General features: G+C 37.3%; 1 protein-coding gene across 1 annotated transcript; it reads left to right on the forward strand.

Moving 5' to 3' along the window:
- The first annotated feature begins 784 nt into the window (after nt 1–784).
- Nucleotides 785–14,836, forward strand: LOC149958792 (uncharacterized). The gene is made up of 5 exons (XM_090165040.1): nt 785–1,157; nt 4,516–4,709; nt 13,444–13,603; nt 14,281–14,427; nt 14,513–14,836. The coding sequence occupies exons 1-5, from the start codon at nt 997–999 to the stop codon at nt 14,604–14,606; spliced, it is 756 nt and encodes a 251-aa protein (XP_090021166.1). The 5' UTR covers nt 785–996; the 3' UTR covers nt 14,607–14,836.
- The last annotated feature ends 2,738 nt before the right edge of the window (nt 14,837–17,574 follow it).

Raw genomic sequence — 17,574 nt, forward strand, 5'->3', positions numbered from 1 at the left:
ACATTTCTACCGCAGAAGCTGGAATTATTGGCGCTAGACGATTTTTTGTCTTAGAATATACTAGCTTGCGATTTTAACCTGCCAGCCGTAACCAACCAAGCTAAGACCTTTCACTCATTCAAACAAGTGGGTCGAGACTAGCAATAGCCCATTTAATATATCCTAGTAAACCGTATTTTTACGTCTTGACCTTTTGGGGGTTACCACAACAAAAAAAAACAAGTTTTTCCCCCGCCAAAAACCTCCACTTACGGCGTGATCGTAACGTTTGTTGTTTACAACAGTTACACACACAACATGTTTTCGTTTACCGTTAAAATTGCTTAAGGGTATTTTGCACTATAAAACAAGCGTTTGTCTCTAAACCTGCTGGGCTAAACGCGTGTTTGGCATGATTGTAAAGGAGAAAAATTAGCCAGCCCCTTCTCAATCGAAGCACTCGCTTTTCAAAGTATTATTACGAATCTATTCATAAGAACGTATCTTTCGATTTTCTGACTTAGCAAATTTCCTTTTCAGACCTCTTGAAGTTTCATTTTTTTATTACGTTCTTCTATAGAAAAGATAAGCATCTTAATTAAATAATTATCGCGTTTTAACAACCCATAGATGGTTTTCTTATATTCTTTCTCTGTAAAGAGTTGTATATATATTTTTTTTTCCATTCAGTAGAATTATATATTTTTTTATTCGCCGCCGACAACTTACGACGTTAGATAAAAAAGGGTGTAATTATTTCAAACACGAGGGGATTCTGTGTGTTTTTTTTTTGCCGTAACTGGTTCAGTTCGTCGTTGCCTTTTGGCGGGAACGGTTGCTCCTAGTTCAGTTCCTCCACAAACTTCGAATTCGGAGCAACGTTCCATTTTTTCTAGCGACAAACGAAACTTATCCCAGAAAATAATCTAATTTTTACTTCCCCGTTGTTATAATCCGCTTTATTTTTGTCATATATCTTGGGAGACTAACTAAACGGGTGCGTTTAGGAATTAACTCATGGCGTTATGTAAAATATTAGTCGCGTTAATTTTGGTGGAGTTCGTTTGGTGTCAAAACGTGTCTAATCCCGTGATTTTGTCCGATGGGCAAACTTTGGCCGAAGTTGAATTCGAAGTTGATGAAATGACTTTAAAATCGTGTCGGCTGTACGAATTAGAGTAAGTTTGTTTTTTAATGGTTTTAATATATACCCACGCGGTATTGATAGGCAAATTTGTTTCGGGTTTTACGTACCTATGGGGTAGGTATAATAGTCTTAATTATACCAAGGTTCGATGAACTGTGAAGTTTTCATTGAGGGGTTTTTCTGATGGTGGAGTCGTGGGTTGTAATTCAGTATAAAGTTCCATATTTCTGTTGGATTACCTTATTTACACCTTTGGGGTTAACTGGCCTTAGTTACGTTAAAAATAATTCTTAGCACGTGTTAGCCGACGAATTTTTTCTATTTAGAATAGTTTCTTAAGTAATTATTTCAACCTCAGATTTAATGGTAATCTTTGAACAAAATTTATTTATTTTATTAAATTAATTTAATTTGTAGTAAATATTTCAAACTCAGATTTAAATGGTAATTTTTGAACCAAATAAATTTATTTATTTTATGAAATTAATTTAATTTGTAGTAATTATCTCGTACACGCTTAGTTTTGAAGGGCAATTTTTTTCGGCAAAAATAATGCCCTTGGAATTATTTTATCGAAAGTGAAACTGTTATCATTAAATTTGAATAGCATTAAACCCTTTTTACGTTTTAGAAGAGGTTATTTATCATATACATCAACTAATCAGCTCGCTAACGCTACCTTTATGCTATCAGAAGTATATAATATATATCTTAGAGAAGTACAGGATTCGAGCTTAGGAAAAATAGCGCTATCTGTTTTAATATTCGTCAACTGAATATGTGAAGAAATAGCAGACGACTTTTGAATTTCCATGTTTTTCGATTGAAACTTTCAGCAAGCAGACAGCTTTCATGTATTCAATTTAAAACTCTGTTGGTAGGCGGCGATACTTGTGACCCAAATTTAAATTACGCACGAAGCCTATACAAATAACCGGATATTTTCTGTCGTTTATATTTACTCTAAACGCAGGGCACAATAAATATAAACCACTTTCTAAACTTATCAATAAACTTATTTTTCATTTTACTAAGCTGTTAATGTTATTCGCTTGAATCATGTACCTTGTAATGGTAAAAACACTTTTTATAAGAAAAAATATTGCCTGGGAAATTTGTTATAATATAGGGATTTTCCAAATCTATTTCAAAGAATAAATATGGTTTTACTTTTTACATAGCTAGCCCGTAAATTTTGAGCCTAGAGTTCCCGTAAGTTTTGATTTTTACCTCCTATACACTCTTTTATATCCTTATTTGTGAGAGCTGCCATTTTATTACAGGTCTGATTTAAAATAGTGCGTGCGAGGCCGCTTCACGCGGTCAAGTGCACGCGACGTCTCGATCTGATGAGCACGTGCAGGCGCCCTTGCCTGTACTCTTTTAAATTAGGCCTGTAATGAAATGGCCGACTTCGTAAAAGAGTGTATATATATATATATATATATATATATATATATATATCTCACTTCTCTCGTCGTGTTATTATTTACTTCTACAAGTACTAATATTTTACCAGTACTACAAGCACTCAAACCATCGATTATCGACATTTATAACACTTAACTAAACCATAGAACTTATCATGTCGAAATAAAAGTCAATAGTCGTTCAGCAATTAACAATTTTAATCACTATCTAGAGCATCATGATCCAGTTTCCCCTCCACGAGAGTGAGGGAGATCAAACGTCTCCAGTGGCGTCGGAAGACGTCAGTTTCAGGGAACCAATTAGATACCGGGCTGAGATGATTGACGGTTAGGGGGAAGGGACTTACTGTTGGAGCGTGAGGGATATTAATCTCAATATTCGCGACCGAAACGAGTCTAGGTGGCGTAACGGCGCTAGCTTCTCTGAGGTAGCGCCTAGGATCTAAATAACCCTATTTACCAAAAGAAACCGAAATATGATTTTAGAACACAAATGGCCCTCGCTAACACCTTGCCTCGTACCAATATTAAATTCAATTCAATCCTATATAAGGGTGTTCATATTTTTAACGCTATGGGTTTATCCGAACTCCCCAAATTATATAAATTCAAAAAATTGGCTCTGGAATTTATTCAGAACTAACTGAACTAATTATAAACATTTTGGAATTGTGAATTATGGTATATACTTTAATATATTCACTGACCCTCATGTAAATGGTAAATAATTGTATTTAGCCTGTGTTGCGGCTTAAAAGTCATTTATTGACTTGGCCCATAATTTTTGTAGTAAACTTCCTTTGAACTAACCAAATGAAGATTATTACTATTATTATTATTATTATTATTATTATCTAGCATCTGTTACCGACAAATTAAAAAGTTTATTTTTTCTTAAATAAACTTATCAAAATATAAGCAAACTATTCAAAAATTATATAAAAATGCAAGTATCCCTAAAATCGCTTCATATTACATAGGCCTAACTAGTTTTTAAATCCAACGTGAGAAATCGCTTCGTGTTGGTTCGGGAAGCAACTTGTCCAAGTCCGCTCGCTTAGAATCGCTTTCAAAACGACAAGGCGGGGAAGTCAAATTGCTCGTATTTTCCAAAATAATGGGAATAAAATTCTAAATAATTAAAAATAATATTACTGTACGTATAGTAAACACGATTAACTAATTGTTTCGGGATACATTTTAGTATTTTCAAAATTCTGGTCATAATTTGAAATGACGTTAAGCCTTGGCTATAAGCGAACCAGGGTGAAGCGATTTCGCACGTGTGAACCAAGTATTATCATCGGTGGTCAAAACTGGCATTCAAACCGACCTAAACTGGGGAAAATGGCGGCAAGATTGCGGCCGCTACGCTACGTGTTGCCGCCATTTTTCCGAAATTTTCTCGCCGACCGCGCGCTAAGCTTCTTGCAAGGATGCTGGCACGTTCATCCCTCCTACTTCGCCTCCCTTCCTATCCTCCTTGATTGAATTGGGAATAATACTGCTAGAATTACAATTACGATTTCGGTTGCCATGGTTACGCGGGACCTGTTCTGATAAGACTGTACGAAATTCATCTTTATAATTAGGCGGTAGCGTCATCTATATTTTGTAAAGTTATGTGGCTAAAAATAAATAATTATTAGCTAACTCACCGTAACTTGAGTTAAAAAGGATCGTGTTGACAGAATAAAATTATTTTTAAACAACTTCAAAGGTTTGTTTGTTACGAGAAATCATACATTTTAATTTCGCATCAGATTCGCGAAAAATTTCAATTGCAATATAGTTGCCACCTGTAGAGACAGATGCCGCCACGGTAGAACTAAATTGGTCTCGCGCCAGCCAGGTTTAGTTGTACCTCTATTTATTCCCAACTCAATGAGTTCAACCTAGGCGTTTAAAACACAGCTTTAACACGTTTAATTAAGATTTGTTTTCAACTATTATCTGTAGAGACGCTTCAGATGCCGAAAAAGAAATTGAAAAAATCGGTCTTCCGACCAAAAAGATAGAGTTCAAAGAAATGATGGAAATCATCGAGATGTGCCAAGTGTTTGTTAAAAACGATACACTCATCGACTCCGATAGAAACAACAGCTCCGATACCGGTGTCAGTCGATGGGAGTTATGGAATGGAATTTTTCCTGGTAAGAATATTTGTTTATACTTCAGAGGGAACTACTATCTTTCACCATAAGTGGTTTCTTTTCGCTTGTTCCCAGGGCCGGACTTAGAGATCCTGGGCCCATAGGCGGATAAGGAGTCTGGGCCCCCTTTTCACGCGCTGCATTTACTCTTATCCCTGGAACTAGGCTGTGCCTGAATTTTTCTGATTCAGCGTAGAAGTCTGAGCTCTACGGTTATATTACTTAATAAAAGCTCTTAACAATCGTCAACTAAATATGCGATAATTATGCAACATTGCGATTTAAGGCTGCGTCCGTAAACTGCCAGGCAGAAATTTTGGTCATTTGAAAACAAAATCTTCTACCTAGGAATTTCTCCAATATAAATTACGATTGATATTATTGATTTATGCCTTCGAATACAGTAATTACGGTCACTGGAGGGCCAATTAAAAGGATGGGCCCCTAGGCGGAAATACGGCACTGCTTGTTCCGGATTTCGGAGTAGGGTAAGAAGAGTATGGCTATGACGTCATTTTACTCAGATTCTGTGCTGGCGAATAGTTTGAGTCGGGAGTAAAAAAGTGGCTGCCTTTGTCCTTTTAAGCGGATAAATTCTGGCTAGCAGACGACAAAATACGATTTACTCCTTTACACCTGCTTACCAGAAGGAGTAAAAAGAGTGGCCCTAATACTCCGGAACAAGCGAACATTTAATGGGGTGGAGAAATTCTCATCCCCGGAACAGGCGAATAACACGTTTTAGGGTGAAAAGAGTACATTTTTAGTCCGAGAACAGGCGAAAAGAAACCCCTTACTTACCCATAAAATCGCTTCGTTTTAGCAGGGATACAGCCCTGGTTTTAGATAACTAGTTTTCCAAACCAGCGTGAGAAATCGCTTCGTGTTGGTTCGGGAAGCAACTCGTCCAAGTCGGTTAGCTTAGAATCGCTTTCAAAACGACAAGACTGGGAAGTTATATTGCTCGTATTTTCATAAATAATGCGAATAAAATTCTAAATAATCTCAAATGATATTACTGTATGGATAGTAATGTAAACTAATTGTTTTCGGATAAGCCTACATTTTAGTATTTTTAAATTTCTGGTTATAATTTGAAATGACGTTAAGCAAACCGGGTTGAAGCGATTTCGCACGTGTGAACCAAGAATTATCGTCGACGGTCAAAACTGGCATTCAAACCGACCTAAACTAAGTTTTAAGCTATTGGTGTGTGCTGGTTTCACGTATAGTGTAGCCGATGCCGATGCCGCCGTGTCGTCATATCTCTTTGTCAGTTAGATCTAGAAGGGTCAATTTATTGGCCAGAACATCTTGATAGCTACACAGGCTGCTCAGAACTTTAATAGCGTCCATTTCTGTTATTTGGGCATTCTTTTACTGAACTCTACGACCGATGGAGGTATAAGACTAAAGGATGTAATCACTACGTTTTCATGGAGGTAGGAAACCCGGAATTCGGAAAATCCCGATTTCGCTCTGGACGGGGAGCCTTTGCGGGAACACGATTTAAGCCGATTTCATGACGTCCACTTTCAACCTTGACACGGGTTTAGCCCTACCGAATAACCACTGTTTAGAATTTTTATACTAGCTTCTAGGGGTGTGCAAAATATTTGGTTAGACCAAATAATTCGATCGAATAGCACTTGGGAAAGTTCGCGAATATGCGTTTTTCTTGATCAAATAGTCGAATATTCGAAAAGATAGGAAAAAGGTATTTGGTTTTTTCAAATAGTTTGCAAACTGGTCGAATAACCTTGGTCTTTTTCTAATTTGTTGAGTTTCAAGGCCATCAGAGGAGAACGCTGTGAAATTTCCGAATTAGTGCTTATTTCTGGCACCTCTCTTTAGGCCACAGCGGCAAGGACCATATAAAGTGTAACTTGCACGTCCATTATTCATACCGTGTGTATTAAAACTTCTTAGCGAAAGGCAGAAGCTGTTTATCCTAGCGCCTATTGGCTAGATTATTCGCGTGTTCTTTGTTATGGAATTTTCTAGAATAGCAAAGTAAAACTAAAAAGTAAACAAAGTTCAAAACAAAACTAATAACTGGGAGAAAGGTTGAAGTAAGTAACTTTTTGGATTTTTCGGTTTTGAATTTTTGAGTTCACTAAATTATTGGTTTAAAATTATTATAAATGAAATTAAATAATATTTTTTATTCGTAATAAAAGATCTGCTCCTTCGTGTTTTACATATATTTAAAAACTCGAGATTTTAATGAAGTTTTTGCAAAGCATGAAAAATATAGCAGATCCTTTGATTTTAATTGTAGTTAGTAGTTACTAAAAAACCTCGCTAGCTGATTTGGACCTGTGGTAGTTAAACTTTAAAAATGTGTATTTTAAATTTTGTTTGTAAAAGTTTTCTTTGAAAAAGTTTAGTATTATAGTTTAAATTTATTAAATAAAATATAAATTATACATTTGGTTTAGTATTTTACTATTGCCAGTAAAATGAATAGTGATTTCAATTATTGTTTTATTTTTTTTGACAAAAATGCAAACTATTTGGTTATTTCAAAACCAAATACGTCGAATTATTTGGTATTCGAAATACTATTTGGTATTTGATCAGTTAACTGGCTTAAAATTTTGCTCTACAAATATTCCACCAAATTATTTGACGTTATAAATATTCGATTTGGTATTTGACGTGCCTTGAAAAAAAATATTTGATATTCGATTCGATCCCCAAAAAATGGTATTTGCACACCTCTACTAGCTTCGATCTCTGCAAACTCTATTGGGCTCTGCTTGTGCTGCTGTGCAGAAAGACCGAATATGAATACGATTATTTGTCTTTCTGCACATAAGCCAGCCTTTGGCTCGCAGTTGTTGTTCAATAAATAAATAAAAAACCCCCAGCATATCAAACCCGTGTTCGTGCGATTTCAAATTCGGGTTTTCTGAGAAAATAAGGGATCCATTACCCGTGTTAGAGAACACGTGTTAACTCTGTTTTCATGCAATGTAGCACGGATTTTCCCATAAGCGGACAGAGTCTGAAATCAGGTGCTAATTTTAGTACCGTAGTGTTACTTTTTAATATTTTATCTGTAATGGTCATGTTTATTGTGAAAGCGTTGTAACGGATTTTTCACGGTGTGAGTAAAACATTGAATGGGATATTGTTCTTAATAAAGGGTGATAGTGTTGTAGTTCTTCTCTTGGGGTTTTATATCTCAGTGCGCTTTTTTTTAGGAAAGGGTGATTTAAATATTAGTTCATAATGAAGAAGGTGGTTGGGAAAGCGCCCCTTTTCCTAAATATGCCCCTTAGGTTGCTATAATGCGCTTATTAAGTCAATGTACAGGGATATTGTAAATCTCTTTTAAATTTAACTTGAATATGCCAGATGTACTTAACACATCAGTAGGATTGTGTGTACTCAAATGTCCGTGACTCTTGTTCCTTAGCACAGCGGTCCCTAAAAGGTGTTCCGCGGAACCATTGAATTGGGAATAATACTGCTAGAATTACAATTACGATTTCGGTTGCCATGGTTACGCGGGACCTGTTCTGATAAGACTACGAAATTCATCAGAATAATTAGGCGGTAGCGCCATCTATATTTTGTAAAGTTATATGGCTAAAAATAAATAATTATTAGCTAACTCATCGTAACTTGAGTTAAAAAGGATCGTGTTGACAGAATAAAATTATTTTTAAACAACTTCAAAGGTTTGTTTGTTACGAGTAATCATACATTTCAATTTCGCATCAGATACGAGAAAAAATTCAATTGCAATATAGTTGCCACCACTAGAGACAGATGCCGCCACGGTAAAACGATAAAGTTGATAAAGTCTCCTTATTGAACTAAATTGGTCCCGCGCCAGCCAGATTTAGTTGTACCTCTATTTATTCCCAACTCAATGCGCGGAACCCTGGGGTTCCGAGCAGGCTTGAAAATAAGGTTTATTTCTAAACTGGTCTATTTGACCAGTGACTCCCAACTCTTGAATTATTTAAGTGGTCACGTAGACCAGTTGGTTAATAATACGGTAGATAATTTTGAATTAATAAACTGGACCCTGGACCAGTGAACCCCTAGCTTTTGCATAAAAAAACTGGTCCGAGCAATTAATAAACTGGTCTTTGGCCCAGTGACCACCGCTTATTTCCAAGCCTGGTTCCGAGAATAGAGTGTTGTCGTCTGAAACCCTGCGACGTCACCATTGTAATTGGCCTATTGATAAAAAACGGTAACTGTCATGGCGGCCACTATTAGCACTACAGCTGTGACGTTAAAAGTTTTCAAAATCGTATCAGACGACAACACTCTATTCACAGCGCGGCCATCTTTGTAATGTTTGTGCCAAGAGTCTTTTAAAATAAGTAAAAAAATGAGTTGGGGTTCCGCCAGAATTAGGTGGATAATTTAGGGTTCCTTAGCAAAAAGAAAATTGGGAACGGCTGCCTCAACAATACACCTCACGATCTGCAAGTATGATCCTCCTCATAAGAGACAATTTAGCCCGGTATCTCCTTGCGTCCCTGAAACCTAGGAGCAACAAACAGAGCACTCCACACAAGGAAAACGCAACCCGTCAAAAGTCGGGGATTTTCTTGCGTACAGTTTTCAATGGTTAGACGCTTTAGCGCCTGCTGCCGTCGGAAGGGGAAAATTTGGAAATTGTTTTCCCCCCGCCCGTAAAACCCTCGGCGTAGAGGCTCGTCCAATCAAATTTGTACACAACACTGCGTTAGCGTGTTTAAAGGCTAGCTGCGTTCTCCTTGTGTTTGTTTCTCCTAGCTAAAACTGACGTCTTCCGACGCGATTGGAGCGCAAGCCGGTGACCTCTCGTGACGGGTGATAATTTGCCAGTTTCAATAACATTACCGCCATCTATCGGTTTAAAAAATTTGCACTGAATACAGGGTTCATACACACATGGAAATCAGTGAAAACCTGGGAATATCAGTGAAATTTATTTTAAGCAAAAAAGTCAGGGAAATATCAGGGAAAATGAAAATTTTCCTGAAAAATCAGGGAAAATAATTATGATATCTCCAAATTATGTGCAATTTGTTTTAGTATTACTGAAATTATTACTTAGTATTGAATTCATAAGTTCAATCTTGACTACATTATATTAGAAATTGTAACAGTAATGCTTTTAACATTTAAGATACCCTATTGTTTTAGAATGTACACCTAGAAAATATTCAAAAGCATTAAAGACCAAATTTTCGATTTACAGATTTTGGTTTTATTTCTCCTTATTTTGTACGGTAAATTCAATTTTGAACAAATTTTCGAATTTAAAATTTTTGTTCTTAGAGAAATGACTTGTTGCAAAACGCATTATTTTAGGTTTTTGCATTATTTTCAAACCAAAAACGCATTAATGTGTTTATTTTCTTTAAAAGTCAAATCAAAACGCATTTTCTTCGCGATTTAAGACATGGTTTTAATGATATTTCTGAAATATCGTTTGGCCCGTAAATTATTTAGTACCAGAATGTACTTTGAGTTGAAAAATCCAAGTCTACTATATAATCTTGAAAGAAGTAAGTTGGGGTATCTTAAGGCAAAGAAAGTTTGAATTTCGCGGGTTTTCTCCATATTTTGGTTTTGGTCGTTAATGCTTTTGTGCTTTGCACGGCAGCGCGTTCTTAAAATTAGTCTCACGCCAAAGCACCATCTTGGCCAATTGCGATAAAATAAAAGCGCCTGTCAAAACTATTGAAGTTGGCTATACTTGTGGTATTATTTGAAACTGTCAAATTAGACCATGATGTCCTTGAATCATCTCGACTGTAGAAATAAGTACATTCCTGTCTATAATTATAAAATGACTGTTGAGACGATGCGCGGGTATCACGGTCTAGCTCCCGCCCGGGACGAATCGTCCATGCTCCCGCCGTGCCACCAAAAATTTTATGATAACGTTACCGGGGGGGCGCCTCAATCGCGTCGGAAGACGTCATTTTTAGGGAACCAATGAGATACCGGACTGATTTGATTGCATGGTAAGGGGAGGAGCGTGGGGTGGATTGCAGGACCAACTAGAGGCTAAAAGCCGCCGCCGCCGATAATTTTGAACGCGCCGATCGCGCCGCCGCCGATTGCGCCGCCGTCGATTGCTCGAAAATCGGCGCACGCCGCCGCCGCCGATACAAAGATACACTTTTTTTTGGTATATCAAGTTTGGTTTTAATTACGCGAAAATAACTACATTTGAACACGACGTCGAACGTCAAATTTTGGTTTTCGGATTTCGGTCGACGCAGAGTAAGAGCATTTTCACGTCGCGTCAATAAATTCCAGCATTGCTATCTTGGCTATAGAGAGAGTCACTAATATAACCAAGGCTTATCCACATTTTAATTATCTTTAAATTTAAATGTTGCTTGGTTTATCGATATGTTTTCTAAAATTGCATTATAATAATCAGTGGCGGACTGGGTCTAATATTTTTCGGTTGCTAGGAGACTATGGGTCCCAGCTTTAACAACTATAACGCTACCCTGTTTACGGAGGCCCACTTCATGAATGGTCCATGGGAGCCACGCCATCGGGCAGGTTACCTCTATGGCCAATCCGAGACTGATAATAATTTTTTACTTGAAATTCAATAAATGAAGCATTTGATATACTGCATTTTAGACGTCCAATACGTTTATAAAATCACATCATGATACTATATTTAAATGGAAAATAACATATCAAAATAGCAATATGTATGTTCACCGTGCGATGATAAACAAAAATGATATTATTCGTAACTCGGATTTATTTCTGATTGGAAGGCTCAGAGCGTCAGTGGCGTAGCCAGAATTTCGTCAAAGGGGGTCCAAGAATGTTAATATTAAGAGGGGTGTCGAGAAGGGGGTGTCAATTTAGTATAGTCAAGGTAGGCCCAGGGGGTTGACATTGAACCCTCCTTGTCTACGCCACTGCAGAGCGTTATCGTGGAGCACGACCAAAAAAATATAAAGCCAATATCGAGCCTTCATCCGAATTTCGACCCGGCATAACTGCAAATAATTTTGGATGTCGTTTGACGTCAGGCCAGTGGTCTACCTCGGAAGGACCATGGACTAATTTATGTACTTCGCACATTAAAAAAATTAAAACAAACGTTTTACAAATTGGGCCAGTCCCACGTGTTTTCCAGCTGCTGAGCTACATTTGTAGTTTCCCTCCCCTCCCCCCTTTTCCTTCTTCCCCGGTTATCATTAGTTAGTTAGTTCCTAACTCCGCCGCCAGAGCGCACATTTAACAATCGCCCGAAGCAAATATTCGGGAACGGGGCGTCCCTGTGAGAAGTACATTAATTAGTCCATGGAAGGACTAGTACGAGTTGGTATTGGCCCGTGCCCTTCAGTCGCGTGTTTTTTAAACTGTCGCTACAAGAAATAGCTCCTAAATTTATTCAAACGCCGGCGTGCGCCGCCGCCGGTCATTTTCGTCACGCCGAAGACGCCGCCGCCGGTATATTTTGGTTCAAACGCCGCCGCCGACCCATATCAGATCGGCGCCGGCCTCTAGGACCAACGCCAAACATCATCTTGGCATAGTATTAATAGTAGAGCCTAGCGCCACCGATCCAACGCCGCCGTCGACGATATTTTCTCTGCCGCCGAACCGCCGCCGCAGCCTAGTCATTTACTTTTCAGCGCGCCGCCGATATATTTTGATCCCACCGCCGAATTTTTTTTTTTTTTTTGAGTTTTTGAAGTAATTGTTTTTCTTACAAAAAACGTTTTGAATTTTTTTTCCCAAATTTTCTAAGGGGGGGTAAACTTTTGTACCTCCACGCCACCGAAAACATTCAACGCCGCCGATAATTTTTAAAAAATCGGGGCGCCACGACGCCGCCGACCCAAATCAAATCGGCGCTATGCTCTAATTAAGAGGCACTTAAATAAAACATCCAAGAAGTCAGTGGTGGCGATCGTAAAAACTTAAAACTTTAGCAAGAAAATGTACAAGTTTAGATCTTTAAAACTTTTTTTAAGTGTTCTTTCTAATATCTCACCCGTCAATTAATTCATTGATAACAAAATTTAAGTCGATATCTCTATGTACATGGCTAGATAATTAAGCCTTTCTTAGCCACATACAGTACGAAGGTATTTAAGACTATCTAGCGTAACTTAAAATAAAGCTGTAAGACAGAGTACACGACGAGGCGATTTTCTGTTTGGACGAAACTATCGAAATCAATTTTGGGCTTATTTAATCTTAATATGTTACTTGCATCTTCAATATCAAAATAGCTTATGTAAACGACTGAATTCGAACCAAAATAAAGGCTGTGAAATTAGAAATTTTTAGCTGACTGCTATTTATTTCAGTTCAAGTTTTTCCATGTGGGGGCTCGAGGCCCAGAGCAAGAAGTAATGTATCAGAGAGCCAGGACCCGCAAGTTACTGTTTATACAGGGTGTTCCCTATATGGTGGTATGGCTGAGCGTCTACGGATTCTACAGATTATTTTACGATGAAAATGTTCTATGGCATTTTTCCGATTTCGGCTACCGTTTCGAAGTTACGAAACAATTGACGTATGGACGACCGCTTCACTAAGATCAAAGTGTAGTATCTTTTCGCAATAACAAAATTAACGACTTCGTTTAAAATAGTTTTTTCGCATCAGCCCTAAAACATAAACTACCACTTCCACTATTGAAATTGAATCGTTCTATTCGATGCATACTCGCTCGGTAGATTCAACTAAATCTTAGTAGTACTAATCTTTATTTACCTCTTTTCAGGTACAAAATGGTGCGGCATGGGCGACATCGCCAGCGATTATACCGATTTAGGACCCAAAGTCGAACTTGATAAATGTTGCAGAGCTCACGATCACTGCCCTCTTAAATTGAAAGCGTTTAGAAGCGGCTTCGGTCTTGTGAACTTCTCCTGGTACACCAAGTTAGTGTTTTTCTATTGTTTGTAGGGGTTTTTTCTATTGTTTGTAGGGTGTTTTTTCTCCATTGTTTGTAGGGTGTTTTTTCTCCATTGTGTGTAGGGTGTTTTTTCTCTATTGTTTGTAGGGGGTTTTTCTCTATTGTTTGTAGGGGGTTTTTCTCTATTGTTTGTAGGGGGTTTTTCCCTATTGTTTGTAGGGGGTTTTTTCTATTGTTTGTAGGGGGTTTTTTCTATTGTTTGTAGGGTGTTTTTCCCTATTTTTTGTAGGGTGTTTTTCCCTATTTTTGTAGGGGGTTTTTCCCTATTGTTTGTAGGGTGTTTTTCCCTATTTTTTTGTAGGGGGTTTTTCCCTATTTTTGTAGGGGTTTTTTCCCTATTGTTTGTAGGGGGTTTTTCCCTATTTTTGTAGGGGTTTTTCCCTATTTTTTGTAGGGGTTTTTCCCTATTTTTTGTAGGGTTTTTTTTCCTATTTTTGTAGGGGTTTTTCCCTATTTTTTGTAGGGGGTTTTTCCCTATTTTTTGTATGGGGTTTTCCCCTATTTTTTGTAGGGGGTTTTTCCCTATTGTTTGTAGGGGGTTTTCCCCTATTGTTTGTAGGGGTTTTTCTACCGACTATTGGCAATACTATTAAGTTTATGAATTCGAACATTACCTGATTAACGTTAATTTTAAATTATCAGGTCTCATTGCGACTGTGATAAGCGTTTTTACGACTGTTTGAAAACCACTAGTACGCGCTCCTCTGACGTCATGGGCAACTTCTACTTTAATATAATGAGGGTGCAATGTTTAAAGCCGCAACCCTTTTTCGTTTGCACCGAGAAAAAGTAATTATATAATTGGGTTCTTTAACCAATAATTAATTAATTTATAATAATAATAATAATTATTATTATTATTTCCTCCAATTAGGTTATTACCAAATGGAAAAAGCCGTTGTATTCGATGGAAAATTGATCTAGATAACAACAAAATGATAATTACCGATCGCGAAAGGCGATATTAAATCTAATTAACCGTAATTAACGGTTTCCTAATATAAAAAGATGTCATAATTTCGATTTTGCAAAATTACAAAATTTAGTTCCTTTGTATTCACAGTTACGATACTCGTGTGCCATTCCTCTGATTTTAGTAGTTTTCTACTATTTTCATTCTATGTATCAAAGTCTTTTGTTACTGAAATAGAATATCTTCAATTTTTGTTTATTTTGTAAATAAAACGTTTTGTTTAAATTTCGTGTTGTATTTTCCCAGATTCAGCGTTGCCAGGGCCCATTGAGGTACATATAAATTAAATATGTATAATGATGTTTAATATTTAATTAAAACTTCCCGAGGTCTACTACACCAACATTTTATCTTTTTTGTTTTTGATTATGTCCCCTAGGAGGGGTTATACAATCACCGTGTCTGTCTGTCCTGCGAACGCGTTCGCATTTTCCGTGAAAAGCTTAATCATTGAGTACGCAGTTTCTCGAAATCTCTGCGTTCGCAGTTGCTAGGAATTAGGGAACGAAGTCGAAGAGGTGGCAAAACCACCGTGCGACGGTGAGCGTTAGCGGATTAGTTTTCGGTTTGGATATTTTTTTTTCGTTAACGCTCACCGTCGCAACAGTTTTAACTCAGTATGATTGGATATTTCGTTATTGTAATGTTTATGTGTAGGGTGTGAATGTTGAGTTTGTGTTATGACGGTTGTGGGTGTTGTGTTAGTGTGTACGGGCGTTTTCTCTTCAACTTCTTCTTATTGACTTTTGGGACGGACCGAGTGCTGAGCAGGGTTTCACGGTATTCGTGGCCGGGAATCGAACCAGGGTCTACTGCTTGCAAGAGATTTACTCTAACCACTGAGCCACCTACGCTTGTTAAGCTACGGTGTTTTTCTAGCTTTGGCGAAAGTGTTTTAAGCAGTTTTAAAGTTATTAACGTCAATTTTTCCTGTAACATTTTATTTATTTTTATATGTATAAAATTGTCAAATCAAAGAGTATAAAAACTACGTAACCTAGAGATATAATGACGGTCGAAAGCAGTAAAGGAAGTTGTAGCAACCGGGGGGGAAGGCACTCAGTGAATTTGCACTTCAAATTTCGGTACCGCAGCGCCACTACGGCAGTTTTAAGTGGCAATCATTTTGATTTAGTTCAACATTCTTGAAAATTCCTTAAGGACTTGGCAAGGTTAGAAAATAAACGCCTTATTCTTCAATTTTTGAAAATAAACACCGAAACAACGAATCCACAAATTCTAACTAAAAAAATCACGAAACAGTAACCAATTACTGTCACTTTTTTGAATTGACAGATATTAGACAATTAAATATCCAAAATACCAAATTTAGCACCTCCGCAACTGCCATTTTTCTCCGGTATTATTATTTATTGTACTAAAAACTGCCGTAGTGGCGCTGCGGTACCGAAATTTGAAGTGCAAATTCACTGAGTATCTCGATTTTTATGACGTATTTTCCGACTCCCTCTTCGTTTCCCTTTTTTACTTTAGGACAAATTCTCATTAATTACTATACAGTTCTGACACACTTTTGGGTCTTATGTTACTTTTGATGTTATCAATGTCGTTTTCTTTACTCGTTATTTGTTGTCAGTGGGTTTATTTTTTCTGGATACGATTTTTTTATAATATAATAAGAATTTGTGTTTCAGACAAAGGAACGGTCTTATGTTATTTTACTGATCGTGATAACGTTGTTTTTTTTTGTCTATTTTTCCGTATCGTTGGTTGGTTCCTGTTTCATATTTTTCTTGGTTTTTTAACCTTTTTCCCCCGCGAAATCGTCCAGTGTTAGAGGAGTGTATGCATCGTGTTCTAAAAATTATCCGGTTGCATTATAGTAACGTCGAAAATTTGAATTTGTGAATGGTAATTTGTTGTACTTTTTGCTATAATTACATTTTCTATTGCTTAGTTTCTAAAATATTTGAAGTAATTTGTGGCTTGATTGCGTTATATTTTTCTTCCGGTTATTTTTGTTTTGAAGCCTGATAGATTGAGTTAGTTTATATTTTTTTATTCGTTATGTTTATATTTTCTATGAATCACGTACACGGTATCCTGTTATTACAATCAGAGGTTCTGGTGAAAAAACGCCTTTAGCCTGTGCTACTGTTTCTACTTAGTAACAATAATAGGTTCAATTTTTAAATTTACGGCCCGCTTTCTTATTTTTCTTTTCTAAAAACAAATTTATCGCCGTTGTAACAGTTTTGATTAAGCGTAGTTATAGTGTTGTAAGCCGAATAAATCCACTCCGAGGAGAGGTAATATTACGGTCTTGACTGACTTGTTATTTACATGTTTGTGGATAAAAATTAATACACCATTAAATTCAGCGTAAAAAATGCTACCAATAAATCTGCAACCTCCCTTTAATCTAATGGAGCCAAAGAAATTCTCAAGAAAGTCCCGAGATATTTTTCCAGTCAATTGATATTTAGTTTCAGGTCCTTCCAAATCATTAACATACTGCAGATAGATAATAGATAACTTCCAGCCCTCAATGCATGGCATAGTTTTAGTTCTATAACCTTGCCGTCTGCTTCCAAACGACCAGAAAACTTTATCATTCTACCCGTGGCGCCATCTATCTCTCAATGGTTCGTTAAAATAAGACGCATTTTCCAGCAAAAAGATTTTTTTTCAAAAATAATGGATGACGCCACGGGTCATAAGATAACATTTTCTCGTCATTTTAGAGGAGACGACACATTCGTAATTTTCAAAAACTTGTTTCGCGGGGAGCAGATTTGATTGGATCCAGTAGCGGCGCTAAGGTTTTTTCACAGGCGGGCTAATTATTTTGTGGTCCTTAGCGGGAACCTTGGATCATGGACACTGTATCTCTAACCGGACGGGAAAAGCTGGAGCTTCCACCATACAAAATCACCTGCCGCCGCCACCACCGTCTCTCTGTAAAGGGGGGAGGTTCAAGAATTTTGAAAGTTTCGGGCTGT

Source organism: Leiobunum rupestre, chromosome 2 (assembly GCF_980474605.1).
Source record: "Leiobunum rupestre chromosome 2, qqLeiRupe1.1.hap1, whole genome shotgun sequence".
In the NCBI taxonomy this organism is placed as follows: domain Eukaryota; kingdom Metazoa; phylum Arthropoda; class Arachnida; order Opiliones; family Sclerosomatidae; genus Leiobunum; species Leiobunum rupestre.